The sequence below is a fragment of the Chelonoidis abingdonii genome, chromosome 6, assembly GCF_003597395.2.
Source record: "Chelonoidis abingdonii isolate Lonesome George chromosome 6, CheloAbing_2.0, whole genome shotgun sequence".
Classification (NCBI taxonomy): Eukaryota; Metazoa; Chordata; order Testudines; family Testudinidae; genus Chelonoidis; species Chelonoidis abingdonii.
The window spans coordinates 82,775,561-82,796,742 of NC_133774.1; the positions used below are offsets into that span (position 1 = coordinate 82,775,561).

A 21,182-nucleotide genomic window follows, 5' to 3' on the forward strand; every position below is an offset into this window, starting at 1 on the left:
TTCTAAAAATTGAAATGAAATCATTACTTTTAAATTATTTTACCTGGTACCTGCCAGAAACCTGATTTCAATTTTTAACTAAATGCATTTTTCACTGTAAGCCAAAAATCCAAAAAGGCAAATCAGCTGGTTTCTACAAAATGCTCAGTTTAAAAAATAATTTTCCTTCTTAGAAAATAGTCAAAATGTTGCTCTTCATACTTCAGCCACCAGAACTGCACTAACTCCACTAAAACCATATAAACTCCAGAATCTATTCAAAGTGCATAGTTCTTTGGCTGCCAGTTTCCCCATCTGCGTCCACTGGTCCCGTATCATTTCCAAACAGGGAACTTGCAAGCAGCAGTATGAAGCTCACAGCTGTTGGACAGAGGTGAAGGGGGTGTCATGAAAAAGTTTCAGACTTTTAATTTAAACATGTACTTAATCACAAATCACCTAAGTCCATTACTGTAGTTTGCCAAGCCTTTGCCAATAAATGTCCATTTAAATTGCAAGGTAAAAGTCTTATTTAATACTATATAAGAGTTTGGGGCCTATGAATGCAGATTTTATAGCTTCTCAGTTATGTAAAATGCAGGTTCTCTAATGGAAAAAATGTTCCTTTTCTATCCATTGAAAAATATTCTCATTTCAAATGGAACAACTTCAGATCTCGCATCCAACTCCTGATACTATCTCTGTTTTTAATACAGTACTCATTACAATAGTATCCAAGCACTGAGGCATATGTATGCAATCAGGACCAAAAGTTGCTTAAAAGACATTAGCTTATGCAAGGATACAAAAGCTACAGAGACTCTTGTGTCGGGAAACTCCCCTCATAGTGTTTGGAATTGTTGCAGTGAGTCTCCACAACTCACCATGATGAGATAGGGAATGGGGCCTAAACTTGTATGGTAGAGTTCTAAAAAGTTTTTATATTTATTTATTTAGATATCAGTCCTATATAAACTCCACATCAAATGGAGCACACTGAAAGCTCTGTGGACCTCAACGGATATTTAAAAACAATAATAATACAGGAAATATAATGTTAAAATTAACAAAAGCAGGGGTGCTACTTCCTCACACCCAGTCTCTTACATCATTAGATCATATCTTTCACATGAGCAGCACAGACTAAAACCACCACCAAGCAAATCCCACCTTCAACTGCCTCTTCTCAGCCCTTCATCAACATCCTGAAAACACATGGGCTTCACAGCATGCCAAGAATGTCAACATATGCAGACTATTTCAGACCCTGGGGGGCAGAGCATTCCAAAGGAAAGGGTCCTTTAAAGAGAATGCTTCGCAAGCAGACTCTATCCTTTACAGTGGGGAGAATCAAGATCAAAGGCTTTTTTTGATCATAACTGTGGCAATATGGCCTGGAGAGAGGGGCAGTCTCTCAGGTAGGCAGGTCCCAAGACATTTAGGACTTTATGGGCCAAATTATTACCTTACACTCCACCTGGAAACAGACAGCCAGGCAGTGCAGATTACTGAGCACTGATAACACATTCTGCCACAAGCAGAATGATGCTTTCTGAACCAGCTAGAACTTCCAGATAGAAACTGATAATCTTTCAGAAGGTCCAGATGGCCTAAAACTGTGTGGCTCTGTGTGTGTCATATTGCATATGAGGCAGGGACAGATCAGGTCCACTGCTCTTCCCCTAATCCAGAAGTATAGGCAATAGCCTTTCTGCAAGGGTGTGCCATGCCCTACTTCTAGATTGGAGATGAAAATTACATGCCCCATCACTTTTACAATTCTAGGGGACAAAGTCCTATTCCACAGGATTTGCTAACAGGTTCAAGATTTGGCCATTAGAAAACTATAAAATAAAATGTTACCGCTGACTCATTGATCAGGAAAATCACATTACTATAATAGCTGCATTATGTATTAAACTTAGTATTTCTTTCTGAGTCACAAGGAAGAACAATGTGCTTCCTCTGTAATAACTATGCTTGAACCTGAGTCCCTTAGCCCCCATGAGCCACATGTGTGACATGCTCTGCTCATCATTGCAACTAATTCAAGAATGAAGGCGTTAAGAGAAGCAATGAATAATACAACTTCAACTGGTTAATTTTTTTTAAAGCACAGAGATTTATATTTTTTGATACCTAAAGATCTTCTTTTCTGTGTCACAGTGTCAGTTTTTTCTGTTGACTAAATGCTGAAATCTAAAAACTTGATCTAACACTGCAGTAAAGACAAGCCATTTCCTTTCAGATAAGCCTAGCTCAATATGCTTCAAAATAACACTTGAGCCGCACAGAATGTTTGGATTAGCAGCATAGATCCGCTGCATCCCAACTGCATTACTAGCATGAGCATCAGCAGTACTCAAGCTTCAACACATACCCTATGACAGGCCAGCTAGCTCAAGTTTAAAATGGCTCTTCATCTGAGCGATTTTTGTGTATGCAAGGGAGTCAGGGTAGAGGCAACACTTGAGCTAGACCTTGAGCTAACACTGCAGTGAAGACAAGTCCTAAACTGGATGTCTACCTTTAGCACCGCTTATATAGACCTCCCTAAGCTGGGACAAGTGTTAAATATTAAACAGACATAAGTTAAAATATATACATGAACGTTAAAAAAATACCTTTCAAGGAACAATGCATTCGAGAAACTGTAGGATTATTTTAAAAACTGTACAAAGAACATGAGAAGTCAGTCATAGAGCTAAGGAACAGTGAGAGGTGACCATGCTCTTACCTAAACACACTCGACCTGTTCCATCCAGCGTCAAGCCTTCTGGACACTCACAGTGAAATGATCCTCTGCTGTTAACACAACGTCCATTGGGACAAACACCCGGGAAAACATCACACTCATTTACATCTGATGTGAAATGAAGCACAAAAAGAAGTTGAAGTTCTTAATTTATTAAGGTAGCTACAGCCTTATTGAGGATTTAAAGTTATGTCACAGCAATCAAACTATTTTCAGTTATACAATATTAGGATCTGAAGACTGTTCTTTCTTACACCTGGCTGCCAACTTCCTCCTAGGGGCTGTTCCAACATCTATGAATTACCATGGTATAAACACACCTCAGCCACATTTCCTTTTTTGTGGAATGGTCTCTTGCACTGGAAGTGAGGGTGGATAAAGCAACAGAGATTCCACTTATTTAGTGGGAAACCTAAGGGTGCTTAAGTTTCCATCTGCTCTGTACCATCAGAAAAGACGGTTACTCACCTTTGTAACTGTTGTTCTGCGAGATGTGTTGCTCATATCCATTCCAATTAGGTGTGCGCGCGCCGCGTGCATGCTCGTCGGAAGATTTTTACCCTAGCAACACTCGGTGGGTCAGCAGGTCGCCCCCTGGAGTGGCGCTGCTATAGTGTCGGATATATACCCCTGCCGACCCAATGGCCCTTCAGTTCCTTCTTGCTGGCTATTCCGACAGTGGGGAAGGAGGGCAGGTTTGGAATGGATATGAGCAATGCATCTCGAAGAACAACAGTTACAAAGGTGAGTAACCATCTTTTCTGCTTTGAGTGCTTGTTCATATCGATTCCAATTAGGTGATTCCCAAGCCTTACCTAGGCGGTGGGGTCGAAGTGAGACATTGCAGAATGCAAAACTGCTGAGCCAAAGGCTGTATTGTCTCTGGACTGCTGAACCAATGCGTAATGTGAGGCAAAGGTGTGAATCGATGACCAGGTAGCAGCACGACATATTTCCTGGATGGGAACATGGGCCAGGAAAGCGGCAGATGAGGCTTGCACCAGAGTAGAATGGGCGGTGAGATGGCTAGCTGGAATGTGAGCCAATTCATAGCATGTTTGGATGCAGGATGTCACCCAAGATGAAATTCTTTGGGAAGAGACCGGCATGCCTTTCATCCGGTCTGCCACCACTACAAAGAGCCGAGGCAAACGTCGGAAGGGTCTGGTCCTCTCGATATAAAAGGTGAGAGCCCTGTGGACATCCAAGGTATGCAGTTGTTGTTCCCAACGCAATGAGTGCGCCTTCGGGAAAAAGACTGGGAGAAAGATGTCTTGATTGACATGAAAGGCAGACATCACCTTAGGGAGGAAAGACGGGTGCGGTCGCAGCTGTACCTTGTCCTTGTGGAATACTGTATACGGGGGATCCGCTGTCAAAGCCCGAAGCTCCGATACTCGTCTTGCCGAGGTGATAGCGACAAGGAACGCTGTCTTCCAGGAGAGGTACAGCAGCGAGCAGGTGGCCAGAGGCTCAAAAGGGGCACCCATAAGCTTGGCTAGCACCAGGTTTAGATCCCAGGTAGGGGTTGGGCATCTGACTTGAGGATACAACCGCTCCAATCCCTTAAGGAACCTGGAAACTATGGGGTGAGAAAAGACTGAACTGCCACTTTCCCCCGGATGGAAGGCGGAAATAGCTGCCAAATGCACTTTTATAGAAGAGACCGCCAGGCCCTGTTCTTTCAGGGACCATAGGTAATCCAGGACAGTGGGGACAGATACCTGTCTGGGGACTAAGTTACTCTGAGCGCACCAGTAGGAGAAACGCTTCCATTTGGCGAGATATGTCGTTCTCATGGAAGGCTTCCTACTGCCCAAGAGCACCTGTTGTACCAAGGCAGAGCAACGCAACTCAGACTGGCTCAACCACACAGCAGCCATGCCGTGAGGTGAAGGGATTGCAGGTCTGGATGGTGAAGCCTGCCAGCCAAAGTCCTGCATTATGAGGTCCGGCCAGAGTGGCAGGGGGATCGGGTCTGCCACTGAGAGATCGAACAACAGGGTGTACCAACGCTGCCTCGGCCATGCTGGAGCAATGAGGATCAAGTGGGCTCTGTCCCTGCGGAGCTTGAGTAGGACTCTGTGGACGAGCAGAAACGGTGGGAAGGCATAAAGTAGGTGCCTCTTCCACGGGATCAGGAATCCATTTGAGAGGGAGCCCGGGGAGCGTCCTTGGAGAGAGCAGAACACCTGGCATTTCCTGTTCTCTCGAGAGGCAAAGAGGTCTATATGGGGAAAGCCCCACCTCTGGAAAACAGAATGGATAACGTCCGGCCGTATCAACCACTCATGAGACAGGAAGGACCTGCTGAGGTGATCTGCCAGAGTGTTCTGGACTCCTGGGAGAAAAGACGCTACCAAATCGATAGAGTGAGCTATGCAAAAGTCCCAGAGGCGAATGGCTTCTTGACAAAGGAGGGAGAAGTGTGCTCCGCCCTGCTTGTTTATGTAAAACATGGCCGTTGTGTTGTCTATGAACACTGATACACAACGGCCTAGTAGATGGTCCTGAAACACCTGACATGCTAGACGGACTCCTCTCAGCTCCCTCACGTTGATGTGCAGGGCCAGCTCTTGGGGCAACCAGAGACCTTGAGTGTGAAGGCTCCCGAGGTGGTCACCCCAACCCAGAGATGACTCGTCTGTGGTTAGGGCCACCGAGGGTTGCGGTGGGTGGAAAGGCATCCCTGCGCAAACCAGAGAGGGGTCTAACCATCAAGTGAGGGAGTCGAGAACCTTCCTGGGGATAGTGAGCACCGAATCCAGACTGTCTCTGTGTGGATGGTATATTGAAGCAAGCCAGGTTTGGAAGGGACAGAGACGTAGTCTCGCGTACTTGGTCACGAAGGTGCAGGAGGCCATGTGACCTACTAGGCCGAGGCATGTGTGCACCGACGTTGTCGGAAAGGATTGAAGACTTTGAATTATCGAAGCCATCGTTTGAAAATGCGAGTGGGCAAGGCAGGCTCTGGCCAGATTGGAGTCGAGAACAGCTCCGATTAAGTCTATTCTCTGCGTGGGTGTCAGAGTAGACTTTTCTGTGTTGATCATGAGGCCTAGGCTCCCAAAGAGGTCTCTGATGATGCACAGGTGCTGGGATACTTGTGACTGGGAAGTCCCTCGAATAAGCCAATCATTGAGATGTGGGTAGACGTGTACTCGACAACGCCGGAGGGAGGCAGCTACTACAGCCATGCATTTGGTGAAGACCCTTGGAGCTGTAGAAAGGCCAAAGGGAAGTACCGCGAACTGAAAGTGTTGGTGGTTGACCACAAAACGGAGGTACCGTCTGTGTGGTGGATAAATGGCGATGTGGAAATAAGCGTCCTTCATATCGAGGGCGGCATACCACTCTCCCGGATCCAGGGATGGGATGATGGTCCCCAGGGATACCATGCAGAACTTCAGCTTTATCAGGAATTTACTGAGTTCTCGCGGGTCTAGGATCAGTCGTAGACCTCCCTTTGCCTTGCGGATTAAGAAGTAGCGGGAATAGAACCCCTTGCCCCTCATGTCTTCTGGCACCTCCTCTATGGCTCCCAGTTTTAGGAGCGCCTGGACCTCTTGTAAGAGGACCTGCTCATGAGAGGGGTCCCTGAAGAGGGACGGGTAGGGAGGGTAGGAGAGGGGTTGAAACAAACTGGAGGTGGTATCCCGCTTCCACCGTGCGGAGGACCCAATGATCTGAGGTTAGCTGGGACCAGGCAGGGAGGAAATGGGAGAGGCAGTTGAAAAAGGAGGGAGAAGGATCCGGTGGGATAACTGGTGGGCCGTCCTCGGGCGTCCCATCAAAAGTTTTGCTTGGGCCCCGTTGGTGGTTTAGGAGGCACTTGACTTTGGGTTCCTTGAGGACCAGACTGCCTCCGCCGATTCCCCCTGCCACGCCTTCTGGTAGCGTCCTGACTGACTGGTTGTAAGGGCAGTGTGGCTGGGGCTGAAAGGACCTTCGTTGGGTCACTGGCGTGTGCATATCCAGCAAGCGCATTATGACCCGGATGTCTTTTAGACTTTGTAATCTGGGGTCGGTTTTGTCTGAGAAAAGGCCCTGGCCCTCGAAGGGTAAATCTTGAATGGTCTGTTGCAATTCAGGGGGAAGGCCTGAAGCCTGGAACCAGGAGATATGCCTCATCGTCACTCTGGATGCTAGAGTTCTGGCAGCCGAGTCCGCTGCGTCCAGAGAGGCCTGGAGGGAGGTTCTTGCTACCTTTTTACCCTTTTCAAGCAGGGCTGTAAACTCTGGATGAGACTCCTAGGGAAGAAGCTCCCTAAACTTCCCCACGGACACCCACGTATTAAAGTTATACCGACTTAGCAGGGCTTGTTGGTTTGCCACCCTCAGTTGGAGGCCCCCAGCCGAGTATATTTTGTGGCCTAGGAGGTCCATGCGTCTAGTCTCCTTTGCCTTAGGAGCTGATGCTTGCTGGCCATGACAGTCTCGTTCATTCACCGATTGGACAATCAGAGAGCAGGGAGGTGGGTGGGTGTAGAGATATTCGTACCCCTTTGAGGGGACCATATATTTCCTCTCTACTCCCCTAGCTGTAGGTGAAATTGAAGCTGGGAATTGCCAAATGGTGTCCACATTGGCTTGTATAGTGCGGGTGAACGGGAGAGCCACTCTAGTGGGTGCATCAGCCAATAAGATCTCCACGACTGGGTCCTCTATTTCAGTGACCTCCTCCATCTGCAAGTTTATATTCTGGGCCACCTACCTCAAGAGATCTTGATGGGCTCTGAGATCAATTGGTGGAGGGCCTGAGGAGGATGTTCCTGCTACCGCCTCATCAGGTGAGGAGGAGGAGAGGCCCGGGACCAATGGGTCCTGAGGTGAGTCGTGTCCTTGAGGGGCGTCATCTGCATCAGGTGGAACCTCGGTGACTGCAGAGGGAATTGGAGCCTCGTCCGTGCCCGTAGGGGGAGGGAGGCTCACTGTCGCCTCTGGTACCCGGTGTTCTGACGGGGCCAAGCACTGAGCCACTGATAGGGCACCTTGGGCCTGGTGGTATGCCCATGGTGTCCAGAAGGACCAGTGATGAGGCCCTTGTTCATGGCTTTGTCCCTGCGGATATTGGCTGGGGACGTCAGATTCCCCCTCCTGATGGTAGGATGCACTGCCAGCCTGAGACGATACTGATGTGTGTCTCGAAGGCCACGGTGGTGCCGAGAGACCCTGGGAGAGCACCACTGTTCTTGACGCTCGATCCCAGGGCGGTACCGGGGAGCGGTACCGGGAGCTATGGCGGTACCGCAAGCGGGACCTGGACCTTCTACCATACTGGTGCCGGGAGGTCGACCGGGATCTCGTGTCCCTTCGCCTGGAGTGACTGCGGAATACACGGTACTGAGATCGGTACCAGGAGTATCTGTCCGGTGAACGAGATGTTGAACGTTGCCGCGAGTGTGACCGGTACCGTGATGGAGAGCGGTGCCGGGACTATGAGTGGTGCCGGGAGCGGGAACAACATGATCGAGAGCGTCTGTGAGACTGTGATCTGGAATGACGTCTCTCTGCTGGACCGACAGAAGGAGGCCTTACGAGGGCTGGCTTGCCGATGGATTGAACAACCCGCACCAGCGGTGCCGGGGAATGAGGACAAATCGGTTCCATCATAGCAATGAGCTCCCTTGCCGTAGAGGAGGTCTCTGACGTAGAAGGGAGAACAAGCTCAACCACAGCCGGAGCCAGGGAGCTGTCTGGCACCGGACTCAACGGCCATTGTCGGACCGGAATCGATGGTGCCGTGCCAGGTGGAGCTGCAATCTGTGGTGCCGGCTTCGACAGTGCCGCAGCGAATGACGGTGCTCAACGAACCGTCTTAGACGAGTGCTCCTTCTGCGAGGCCGGAGTCGGAGCACTATGTCGTTTCCCAGTCAGGGGAAGGGAGTGGTGCCGAGGAGTCGGTGCCGGTAGAGGTCGGTGCCGGGACTCCTTCTCGGTACTGGAGTGATCCGGTGCCGAAGGGGCGCTCCTTACCGAGGCAGTCTGTTGGGCGCTCGGTTCCAATATTGCAGGACTAAGTGCCGACTCCATGAGGAGCTGCTTCAAATCGAAAGTCCCGCTCCTTCTTCGTCCTTGGTTTAAATGACTTGCAAATGCAGCACCTGTCAAGGTGGGATTCCTCTAGGCACTTAAGGCAGGAGTCGTGGAGGATCCCCTATTGGCATCGGCTTCTGGCACGCCGAGCACGGTTTGAATCCCAGTGCCTTGGGCATGGGCCCATATGGGAGGAAAGGGGCTAATCCCCGATCCCCCCATTCAACTATGTACACTAACTATGAATAGAAGTACTAACACTAACTATAACTAGAAGAACTCGAACTATAAACATAGTAAAGAGCAAAGAAGTACGAGAAGCTAGGGAAGTGGAGGTCAGCTAAGCCGCGCTCCACGGTTCCAACGACCGTCACGGGCGGTAAGAAGGAACTGAAGGGCTGTTGGGTCGGCAGGGGTATATATCCGGCGCTATAGCGGCGCCACTCCAGGGGGCGACCCAGTCGACCCACCGAGTGTTGCTAGGGTAAAAATCTTCCAACAAGCGTGCATGCGGCGCGCGCACACCTAACTGGAATCGATATGAGCAAGCACTCGAAGAACAAAAGATTTCCTTGATTTCCTTTAGCTCCTCAAATACCTTAGGGTAGGGCAACATTTTCCAAAAGTCACCATTGCCTGTGATGACAACCACCAAATGTCAATTTGATTAACTTCTCCAACAAGGATATAATGTAATGAATCCTCTTTATCCAGTTTAAAAAAACAAACAAAACAAAAGGTGTGCTACTCCTGAGTCAGAAAGAATTACTTCACCTTCACAGGTAACTCCCTTAACCCTGGCAAATCCTCTTGGGCAAGCTGCATCTGGAAATAAAAAAAGGAACAATTATTTTCAGAATTATATGACTTTAATAGTTGATCATAATCAGAAATTTTGTGACCTTTCCCCCCTCAAATTTATACTAATGGCCTAACAAGCGGAATAGTGACATATTCTTAGCATTAAGGGCCCATTTAAAAAGCAAGAGCAGAAATGCCCTGATGTTGTCTCAGTAGCAGATGGCATGACTAGCTCAATGACGCAAGGGCATATAAATTAATTCTGTCTCTTTCCCATTTGTTCAATTCCTTAGAGCAACTGCTGTGACCCTTCCTTTCTAACACATCAGGAGCTCAGAATATTCCTGCTGTCAGTCTCCAGTCCCAGAGGATATTAAGCTCTGTGATGTAGAAATTAAGCCATCTTGCAAGGAGCAATTGTAGAGAAACAAGGTGGGTGAGCTGTAGAGCCCTGTAAGGTGGAACAGATTGTTTAGCATAGGTCGTTAACACATATTTCAAGGAACCATTTAAAGTGAAGTAGCCCATGAACACCCTTCCAATCATAAGGGGGAAAGGTCGGGGGGCAGGGAAGGCAACTGGCGGAGGGACGTTAATGAGTTACAGATTATTGTAATAAATCATAAATCCAGTCTCTCTAGTCAATCCATAATTTTTAGTGTCTAGCAAAGTTAAAAGCTGAAGCTCCCAGGTTCATTTTTTGAAAGTGCTGTGCAGGTATCCTTTGAGGATGCAGACTGAGAGGTCAGCTATATAGTGATCGCTTTGTGAAAAGTGTGCACCCACAGCTGATACGGTGTTTTTGTCTTATTTTCCTGTGTGACTTTATTCAACAGTGCAATGGTTGTCTGGTTTCACCCACATAGTTGCTATTGGGGCATTTTGTGCACTGAATGAGGTACAATAAATGTTGTGATAGGCATGTATAGTACCCATCGATCTTGAGAGGTGTGTCAAGGGAGGTGTTGATCATTGTAGCAGTGGAGATATGTCTACCAGTTTTACATTTGTTGTTCTGTCAGGGTCTCGTACTGCTTTGAGTTGGTGTGTCCTGGTCTGTGGGGAGGTTGTTTTTGATGATGAGCTTGGAAAATTTGGGGGGTTATTTCAAGGCCAAAAGAGGGGGTTCAGGAAAGATTTATTTCAGGATGAGGTCCCCATTAAGTATGAGTTGTAGTTGTTTGTACTACATATGGGTTCCAGTGTGGGGTAGTGAGTGACAGCTAGGATGCATGGTTAGGGAAGGTTTTATTTCTGTACTGAAGCAGGTTCCCTCAAGGTATTTGGGTGGCCTGCTCCATGATGCAGTATACTTCTCTGGTGGAGTGTCCTTGGTGATGGTGGTTTGGAGTGTGTGAAGGTGTATATCCCTGACGTTCTCCTCGGAGCATATTCTGTGGTATCTGAGTTCCTGGCTTTAGATAAACAGATATTGTGGTGTGTATGGGGTGGTTAATGGATCTATGAAGTTAGGTGTGATGATCTGTGGGTTTCTTGTGTATAGTGGTCTGTAGGGTTCCATTGTTAAAGATGATTGTTGTGTCCAAGAAGTTTATACTACTGTGGAAGTGTTCTAGAGAGAGTTCAATGAACGGGTGGTGAAGATGAGTTTGGGGATGTGTGTGCAGTGGCTATCTGAGAATTGTCCATTGTCGTGTAAATATCTGAGGCAGCCAACGATGCACCATTGTGAGGCATGTTGGTGCAGGGAGGGAGGTGACATTCATGGTGGCAAGGATGGTGTTCTGAGGGAGGTTGTTAATGTTGTGCAGTTTGTGGAGAAAGTCAGTTGTGTCCTGGAGCAAACTGGCCCTTTGTCTATTGAATGGTTTTAAGATGGTTTCTGAGTCCCAATATTCCTTCCATAAGAGTGCTGTGCCGAGATATAATGTGTCTCCTGGGGTTCCTCAACCACCATGACCGCATTAACAAGGCTAATGGACTACTCTCTGACACCACCTACTATACAGAATTCAGAGACAATCCCATTACACAATTTAACCAGGAATTTAAGGATATCATCAAATCCTTCCCGGAACAACTCCAAGAGAAACTCTACAAACTCATCCCCCAAGAACCCACCCCAAGAACCTTATACATGTTTCCCAAGATATACAAACAAGGGAATCAAGGCAAAACCCACTCAGTACATTCTCAAATGAACTCTCACAGGAAAATGCTAAAAGGCAAAAACACCGTATCAGCCATGGGTGAACACTTTACAAAGTGAAATCAGAGACTGAATAGAGATACTTGATTTATGGCTTATTATAACAATCTATAACCCACTAACAACCCCCATCCCCACGCAGCAGCCTCCCTCCTCCCCATGACTGGAGGGGTATTAGCAGGCCACTTCACTTTGAACGGTTAACTTATTTATGCAAAACAATATGTTCCACCTTGTATTTAACTCTGAATTAGTTTCCCATATCTGAAGAGCTCCATGTAAGCTCAAAAGTATCTCTCTCTGACCAACAGAAGTTGGTCCAAAAAAGGATATTACCTTACATACCTCATCTCTCTAATATCCTGGGACCAAGATGGCTAAAACAACCCTGCATAAAGCAGCAATAGTGTCAGTACAAAGGTTACTTGTTTTGAAATACCTGCATTTTTGGATTTTTCCAAAGCATACAGATTTTTCACTAGATATTTTTCTTCTTTGCTACCCTTACCCTTGCCCACACACACAGACATGCTATGGGGAGAACGAAAACTCATCCCTGTAGAAATCAATTAAAAATGTAATTTACAGGTGGACTTCATCGTTTACAAAGGGTACACACAGTGAAGGTTAAAAGTTACACTAACCAACTGTTCTCATTTTATTATTCTTCTACTGAAAAATACTCTGATGAGAAAGATGATTCAAGTGAGGCACAATTATTTTACCCAGTGATACATCTATCTTTCCCCCTGAAAGCTGGAAGATATTACAACCTAGAACCATACCTAATTCACATCGCTCGCAAGGGCTGCCCCAAGCAGCTCCTAAAGTAGCGCAACATTCTGATTTCAGTGTAGCACCATTAATGTTTACTTCACAGCGACTGTCTTGGATGTTCAGCCAGCATGTTCCTTTCAGACTATCTGCAGTGGATTAGAAAAGAATGGGAGCTGTCAACCAAGAAAGAGAGTTTATTTTCAAATCTGTTTAAGGTAAAGAATATTTATCAAAAAGGAAGAGTTATTCAATTTCTTCTACTTTTCTCTGAACTAAGCTGTATTTTTATTTACCTGTACACCCTCAGAAATACATATATTTATGAATATCAGTGGATGCTATATACTCCAATATATATTTTTAATATATCTATGGTTAGAGCATGTTAACTTATGTCATAAGATTCTTTTTCTTAGCACAAATATGATTTAAATATTCAAAAGGGTAGGCATAAAGAAAATGTTATAGACCAGATTCTGATGTTTCCTATATCCTTGTAAAATCAAAGTAAATCCTGCCCTACTGAAGTCAGTGGGGATTTTGCCATTGACTTCAACAGGATCAGGATTTCACCCACTGTTTGTTGTGTTCCCAGAACACAAAGTTGTGCAGTATTGTTAGAGCTGCCAATGATGCCTAGATACCCTAGAGGGGGAAGATGGAGTCAGGGTCCTTCACTCTGTCATGCCTATTAACAGCCTTGCCCTTTAAAAGGTGTAGAAGAGATTGCCTCAGGGTCATTTTGTGTAGATTTCGTTTTAGTAGCAATATCAGAAGCATTCTGCATCCCTTTGTCTACTGTAGGCAAAACTTCTTCAGCAAATACTGTTCTGGTGGTATATCTGAGAAAGTGCTATAGTCAAAATGATTTAAACTATATAGCTAGCAGGTGATTTTCCTCGTATCAGCTACATCTGGATCTTCCAGCCAAAACCTGCTAGGCTTATCTTATTTCAGCCTATGAGTTCATTTCCTTTATTTTACACAATCTCTCTTGCAGAGACAAAATTTACAAAGGGTAGTCACTGTGACTTTTCCTCTGGTGAGAAAGTTATTTATTACCCAGCATCAAAGCATTCTTTCTGCCACTCGCATCTCTTTGATTTTAACTTGAAATAAAAAAAAGTATCGATGCTACAGGCAGATGGCACCCTACTGCTTCGTGTACTACAGTTGAATGGGGTCAGAATTTCACAAACCATAACTCAGAAGCGCACAGGAAGTTACTTCGAAGAGAACAAATGACAATATTCCTATTGTGTGTATATTTCCCAAAATGGCAATGTAGCATTTATACCATCAGCCAAGTACACCATCTTAAAAAAAAACATACTCTCCTTTCTCCATAGATGATTGACTATAACTCCATTAACAGAATTGTCCTCCCTGGATACATTCATTTGGGAATACTATTAATGTGAAAGTAAAATGAACCAGTGGCTAAAAGCAGCTTTTTAAAACATAGTGTTTATAATAGCTGCAGAATTGCCATCCTTTAGAGACCAAAGTCCTCTCTCCACAAAACAGATAAACCAGACCCATCCATTCTAGGGTGACAGCAAAATTCAGAAATAGTGCTACAGTTTGGCCTACACTGGGAGTGGTGCACTAAAACAGTAAAATTTGCTTTAGTACAATATTGTTAGCATTACTCCAACACAACTGTTGTACACTTTCACTTAAATACCATGTAGTGTGTTGCAATTACATTTTAAATAACTTCTATCATCATTGGTAAGGTTAAAATTTTCTCATGGTTATTTTTAGCAAAAGTCATGGATAGGTTGCAGGCAATCAACAAAAATTCACAGAAGCTCGTGACCTGTCTGACTTTTACTAAATATAATCAGGAGGCCGGGGTCCTGACAGGTGGGACAACTGAAGCCTGAGCCCTGAGTGGGGGCATGAGAGCTCAAGCCCTGGTGCAGGAGGCAGAGGGGTCCAGCACCCGCCACCGTGGCAACTGACAGCCCCAGTGCCTCTACTATATCCCTGGGGCTCAGAGCTCTGGGACCCCCACTGCCTGTGGCAGCTGATGACTCTGGGTGCCCCTGACACCTGTAGTGGCTGGGAGCTCTGGCCCCTGGGAGGAAAATATCACAGAGGGCTCTGAAAGTCACAGAATCCATGACTTCCGTGACATCATCTTATCCTTAACCATTTGGGAAAGAAAAAAGGGAAAAAACCTCAGATCACTCATGTCATATAAGGACTGATTCTGATCTCTGCTATCAGCATAAATCAGGGGTAGCACCGGAGTAAAATTGGTTTTGAGATCAGTATCATGCTGACATATCTGTATTTGTCTACATATCTTAGTCTCATTAGATCCTCTTTTTCACTACATAATACACTTTCACATTACTGTCATATCAGAGAAGCATTTCTGCTATACATGAGCTTATCAGCACAGACTCCTCTCCATTTGTAGCATTATAATGTCAAAGCTGACAGAGGCACACAGCAAAGAACAGTGGGGCAAGAGAGTATTGGTACATTCAGGACCCAGGTCTTTAATTGTAGGGATGAGGTCAGGGAAAAAAGTTGTTTCATTGGCCTATTAGTTTTTCAAACTGCAAATATTTAGGTTTGGCAGAATTTGATTTGTATTCCTTTTTAAATTTTTTTTGACAGATAATATTGATTTTTAAGCATTTTTTCAGTTTTTGTCAATTTCCATATTTGCAGGAAATTTCACATGTGCGGGTCAGACAATTATTTAATGACAGATGCTAAGATTCAAAAAGTTAAAGCGTTACAATGATTAATACACAAATTGTCAACAGCAGATGTTAAAAATATACAAAGTATATTAAAATCAAACTCCAATAAATTCTCAGACAGTTTTTTTATCTTGCCTGGCTGTAAATTTCAATTATCATCAATGGAAATATTTTTTCAGTGGTTTGAGTGTGTACAGTGAAATCAATGTTTACAGACATTTACTGACAAAAAGCCAATCCTTTCAAGCCTACTTATATTTGACAAGAGCGTTTAGCAAGTTGTTGTTGTTATTGTTGTTTTCAGAATAAAAGAGCTATGTCCGTTAATCCTTACATAGGAATAACCAAGGTCAAATTGCCTTTCTTGCAAACCACTGAAGTCAATGGCAATTTTGCCTGGCTAAAAATTTTAGGATTAGCCCTAATTTTGTAAATCCGTATTTGTCAATTTTGCTTTGCCTCCAAACCACTTTTGCTCCTACATAAATACTCTGATCATTACATAAGTGCTCTAAATCCTGATACAGACAGAACCCAGATCAAAGTCAGTGGAAGTTTTACCTGTTTGAGGACTTCATGATTGGGTCCATTATGCTCACTTTCAAGTTAAGTTATTAATGTACTGAATGTATGTATATATTGTTTAAACCATATCTGGCTACTCCTTCCAATGTTTGTCTGTTTTCATTTTCCAAACATTAATGTCTTTCGTTCACTTGAATGTCTTTCGTTCACTGCCACAATTACTGAAGCTAAGTAGACTTCACTATCCAAATAATACTAAACAAATCAACAGGACTACTTATGTAGTAAGGTCCAAATCAATATAAGTATTGGTCCTTAATTATTTCACATCAGTGTTGCATCTGGAAACATGAAAAAGCTTAAAAAATAATCAGACAAAACGCATGGATGAGTGTGGTGAGGTTCACATGAAGAAAAGAACACAACCTCTTAGCTAACCACAGATGCAGCCCTCCCCAGCCCCCAAAAAATAAATAAAAAAAATGCATAAGCCACTTCTGCTACCTGGGAATCTAAATAGTCCAGGGTCCAAAAATAACCTTAGATTGCAAACCTTTTTGGTAAGAGATAGACACACCAACCCATCATATGGGCAATCAAACTCTTCTCAAGTCCTTAAGTTCCTTCTCCCTGCTAACCAGTATCATCTCTGTCTTTTCTGGACTGAGTATCTGACAAATCCTTCTCATCCAGATTCCTGTCTCAGCTAGGCACTGGAAAGGCAAGGAAACTGCAATATCAGGATCAAACAAATCGGAGACTTAGAGCTTTGTGTCATTCTAACACCACTGGGACTCCAGCCCAATTCCTCTCGCAAGATCCCCTACTGGCCTTAAATAAATATTGCACAAGTGAGGTGACAAAATGGAAGCTTGTGGGCACATAAGGTGGATGAGGGTTGGCCAAACACCATGCTTTCAGACCTTTCAGAAAGGTAGGAACAGAACCATTGGTGAATGTCCCCAAAGCCAGATTCTGCAGCTGTGCGCATGACACCTTGTGGTCAGCCATCTCAAAGGGTGCTGCTAGATTTAATACAATCAGTGAAACTTGACTTTTTCCATTGCCTGGAGATCATCAATCAAGGATATTAATATGATACATATTTTATCCCCAAACTACAGCAGTATCTGTTACCGGATAGACAACGATCCAGGAAGAGTGTTCCAGATGAATCCAGAATTGTCTTGATATGTCCTACTTAACATCCTTCTTCAAAAAAGGAAGGTGTGAAGCAGTGCAGTACTTGGGGAGGCCAACAACATTTAATTATGGCTGTATAAGCAACAGACTAACCACCCTTTGGTTAAACCGACATCTAGCCCACTTGGATAGAAGCAATAACAGTATCTGTCAATAAACCTCCCATTGGTTCTCACTAATCATAAAATGCAGGACCCATATCAGCCTGTACCTGTGTAGGTGAAATAGTATCAATGGAATTGTTACGTTTGTATCCTCTGCTCCAATGGAAACAGGCAAACTGGTCTGGATTTGATCAATGTTATTCAGAAAGTAAGTCCAAAATGCCTCACAGTCAGATATGCCAGTCTACTACCAAGTACAAATCACCACGACTCTCTTGTTTATTTCTCAGTTTCTTTAATCAATGTGATCAATTCCCTTTGTGTTAATAACAATTAAAAAAAACCCAAACCAACCAAACACCACATCTATACACTCACCAATGCAAATCAATCCAGTAGAATCCAGTTTACTGCCAGGTGAACACTCACAATTGAAAGAACCAAGATTGTTCCTGCAGGCGCCGTTGACACATGGGTTGATTTCACATTCATTTATATCTATAATCCAGAAGAGAAAGGTACCGTTAGGACAGCCATGCATTTCTGGAAAATATTATGCTGTATAAATGAAGCCATGAACCACAATATACCAGACTGTCTGGTAAATTTGGCTTTTTTATTTTTTTTAGATGAGGTACAGAGTATGCTGGGGCAAGCACTGTGTATGTATGTGCATGTGTAAAGGAGTATTTGCATATTTTGTAAGTGTTAATTAAATGACGCTTTCTTAGAAAGGCCAGAAACTCCCAAGAACTTGGACTAAATCATTTTCCAGAATAATTTATAATTGTCCTGTGAGAAATCAAAATCCTTTTTCCATGGAAAGCAATGCATTCCCAGCCACAATATGCTGTGCACAAACAAAGGCCTTATTGTTTCTGTCATCTAGGCTCCATGAGGCTTTGGAAGAATTAAGAAAACCTTGTCAGAAACAAAGTATTACAATGCTGGCTGCAATTCGATGGTCCTGAAAAGTGCTCAAGAAAGAAGACTAAAACTGTAATGCTCTAAATAGTATTCCACTCCAACTACTCTCCTTCTCATTTTCACCCACATGGGTGTTTTTTTTTTTAAGCCCATCCACATGTAAGAATAAGACTTCTGCTGTCAGCATTAACCTTTAAAAAAAATGAAATTAATTTTTAAATTAAAAAAAAAAAATCAGCAAATTCTTCCTAACAACCACCAATTATGTCTTTCTGCAGTTCACCAATTTTGTTTTAGATTTGGATCCCAAATCAAATCAGACATCCTATCCTAACAGATAGTTCCTGTCATGGGTAAGGAATGAAAAGTTTGTGTGCATGCTTATGTTCTCAGATAGTGACATACAAATAATGCCAAGCCCATAAACCTAAAACAGCCTGACACAAATTAATTAAAATTAAATAAAGGACCTAGATAAATATTGGAAACAGGAAACACATTAACGGAAAACAAACTATTCCACTTATTTTGTAGAAATAGTACAAAAGGTTCCATTTTCTATTTGGTGTAGTATGCCATATTGTCTTCATTTCTCTACACGTTTATCTCTTTATGAGCTTTTGAGGTCATAAGAACAACAATGAATTTAAACTATTCACTGAATCAACTGTGTTATTAAAATGATGGAACACATCTAGAAATCTGAAACCTTTAGGAAACTGATTTCTCTCTCCATCCCCCCAAAACGTACTGTACTGAGGGACAAAACCCACTCTCTTTAATTAATAGGACTGTTCAACTAAATAAAGTGATCAGGACTTGGCTCTTGATATGAATTGATTTTGAATAGTGACAATGTTTTATGCTAGTATACAGAGCAGCTGCTTTTGATAATAAATTCAATATTCTTGTTCCCTTATGACTAGCAAGAACAAGGAATTTGGTGGAGGCAGATCACAGAGTGATGCTGGAGATATCTTAAATATTCACCACCTGCTAAATGATTCTCAAGATAGAACTAACTTTGGAGAACCTACATGTAATGTTTTTGTGTAAACCTTGTTTTCAATGGCTATACATTCTTTAAAACTGAGAAAACAAACAGGGAGATGAGGGTATCTGAACTATGGTAGGACATGAAGCTTCTCCCTTTCCAAGGACTACCAGGAGAAACAGAGCAGTCTTCTTTCTCACTATTAATTCAGTATATTACATATGCATATATGTATATTACACACACAAATACAACAGAAGCCATCATAACCAGCCATTCTTTAATATTTGTTGAAGCATTAATGTTTCGGTAACATAATGCTTCAACAAATATTAAAGAATTACTTTCATAACACCCTCATGACATAAAGAATGGTGTTATTATCTTCCTTTTATAGCTGGAAAACTGAGGCACAGAGGGCATGTCTACATTGCACATTATACCTGAACTCTAACTCAGGTCTGAACCCAAGTCCTTTTTTTGTCCACTCACAAATCAGCGTGACAAATCAGTGCAAGCACTCAGGACACTAGGACCCTGCTAGGGGGTAGGTTCAGATCCAGAGTCCTACTGAGACTTGGGTCCAAGTCCTGTCATTTTGCAGTATGCACACAGGTCAAGCCACGGCCCCAAGTTAAGTCTGCATAGTGCAGTACGGACGTGTTAGCATGACTGTGAGACTGAGGGTCCAGCAACTATAACTCAGGTTTCCAATGCAGTGTGGATGCTCAAGCGTGGGCTTGGAAACACTGAGTCCACAAGTCCAGGTCCCAGGGACTCAGGTTTACAATGAAGTGTAGATGTGCTCAGACATATAAAGCTACAATTTCTAATTATTGTAGGAGCTCAATTTGAGATGCCAACTGCCTGATTTTTCTGAGTAGTTGGCATTATAGAGCACTTTATATGTTCACAGCTCATCTCCCACTGATGTTAGCTGCAAGTGTTCAGAACTTCTGCAAACCAGACTAATAGTCTGAAGACAGGCACTCAAGGAACACGCAATTAGTGGCCATCCATGAAGTTTGGTTTAAGTGACTTGTTTAGCATCACACAAGAACTCTGTGTCAGAGGCAGGGATAGAATCCAATTCTTCAGGGAAACATTCAGCTTCCTTAACAATGAGATGCCCTCCTTCCTCTTCCTGCAATAGCCTTTCACATTCACTACACACTTTCCAACTTCTGCAACAAATGAGGCAGGGCTCCTACAGACAACAGTCTCATTCTCTATACAACCTGATTCATCCCTAGACTAGATCCATAACGGGCACAGAAAGAGGCAGAGATCTTGTTGAAAAAAAGAGTATGCAACCTATATGTAGTATGCAACTGTATCATAAGGCATATTCACTGGGATGAATTAAGGATGCACAGGAACCTTAATTCTAGTATTTCCTAGCCTCTGAGTGGCTGACTTTGCAATCTTAATAATGTTCTTTTAACATATTTTTTGTGTGCAACTTCCTAGGTTTTTAAAAAAGTAACTTGAAAAAACAAATTCCTTCATCCGTAATAATATTGACACCACACAGATCATCAGCAAAACTGGAACCTTTAGATTGGGGTGGGCAAAATTTTTGGCCCGACGGCCACATCTGGGTGGGGAAATTGCATGCAGAGCCATGAATATAGGGCTGGGGCAGAGGTTTTGGGTGAGAGAGGGACTGCAGGGTGTAGCGGGAGCTCAGAGCAGGGGTTGGAGTGCAGGAGGGGGCTTAGGGCAGGGGGTTGGGGTGCAGGAGTGGTGTGGCAGGGGGCTCAAGACAGGGGGTTGGGGTGCAGGGCTCCCTGCCTGCCCTGGCCCTGCCCTGTTGCCAGAAGTGGCCAGCATATCCGGCAGTGGCTCCTGGGGGACGGGCATGGGGGGGGGGAGATAGGTGCACAGCAGATGGCTCTGCCACATGCTGCCCTTGCCTGTGGGTACCACCCCCAAAACTCCCATTGGCTGCAGTTCCCTGTTCCCAGACATCAGGTGCTACAGGGGCAGTGCCTGTAGGCGAGGGCAGTGCACAGAGCTCTCTCGCCTCCCACCCCACCCCTAGAGGCCGTAGAGACGTGGTGCCGGCTGCTTCCGGGAGTGGTGTGGGGCCAGGGCAGGCAGGTAGCCTGTCTTAGCCCCACTGCGCCACAGGGCTGGCAATCCCGCAAGCCGGATTGAAAGCCCTGTTTGCCCTTCCCTGCTTTAG

General features: G+C 44.4%; 1 protein-coding gene across 1 annotated transcript in view; it reads right to left on the minus strand.

Moving 5' to 3' along the window:
• Nucleotides 1-21,182, minus strand: part of FBN2 (fibrillin 2) — a 256,715-nt gene that overhangs the window by 105,384 nt on the left and 130,149 nt on the right. The window contains exons 20-23 of the mRNA XM_075067188.1: nt 17,452-17,571; nt 12,527-12,664; nt 9,545-9,595; nt 2,717-2,842 (exon numbers count right to left, since the gene is read on the minus strand). Coding sequence (XP_074923289.1) covers nt 2,717-2,842; nt 9,545-9,595; nt 12,527-12,664; nt 17,452-17,571 — 435 coding nt within the window. The remainder of the gene's footprint in view (nt 1-2,716; nt 2,843-9,544; nt 9,596-12,526; nt 12,665-17,451; nt 17,572-21,182) is intronic.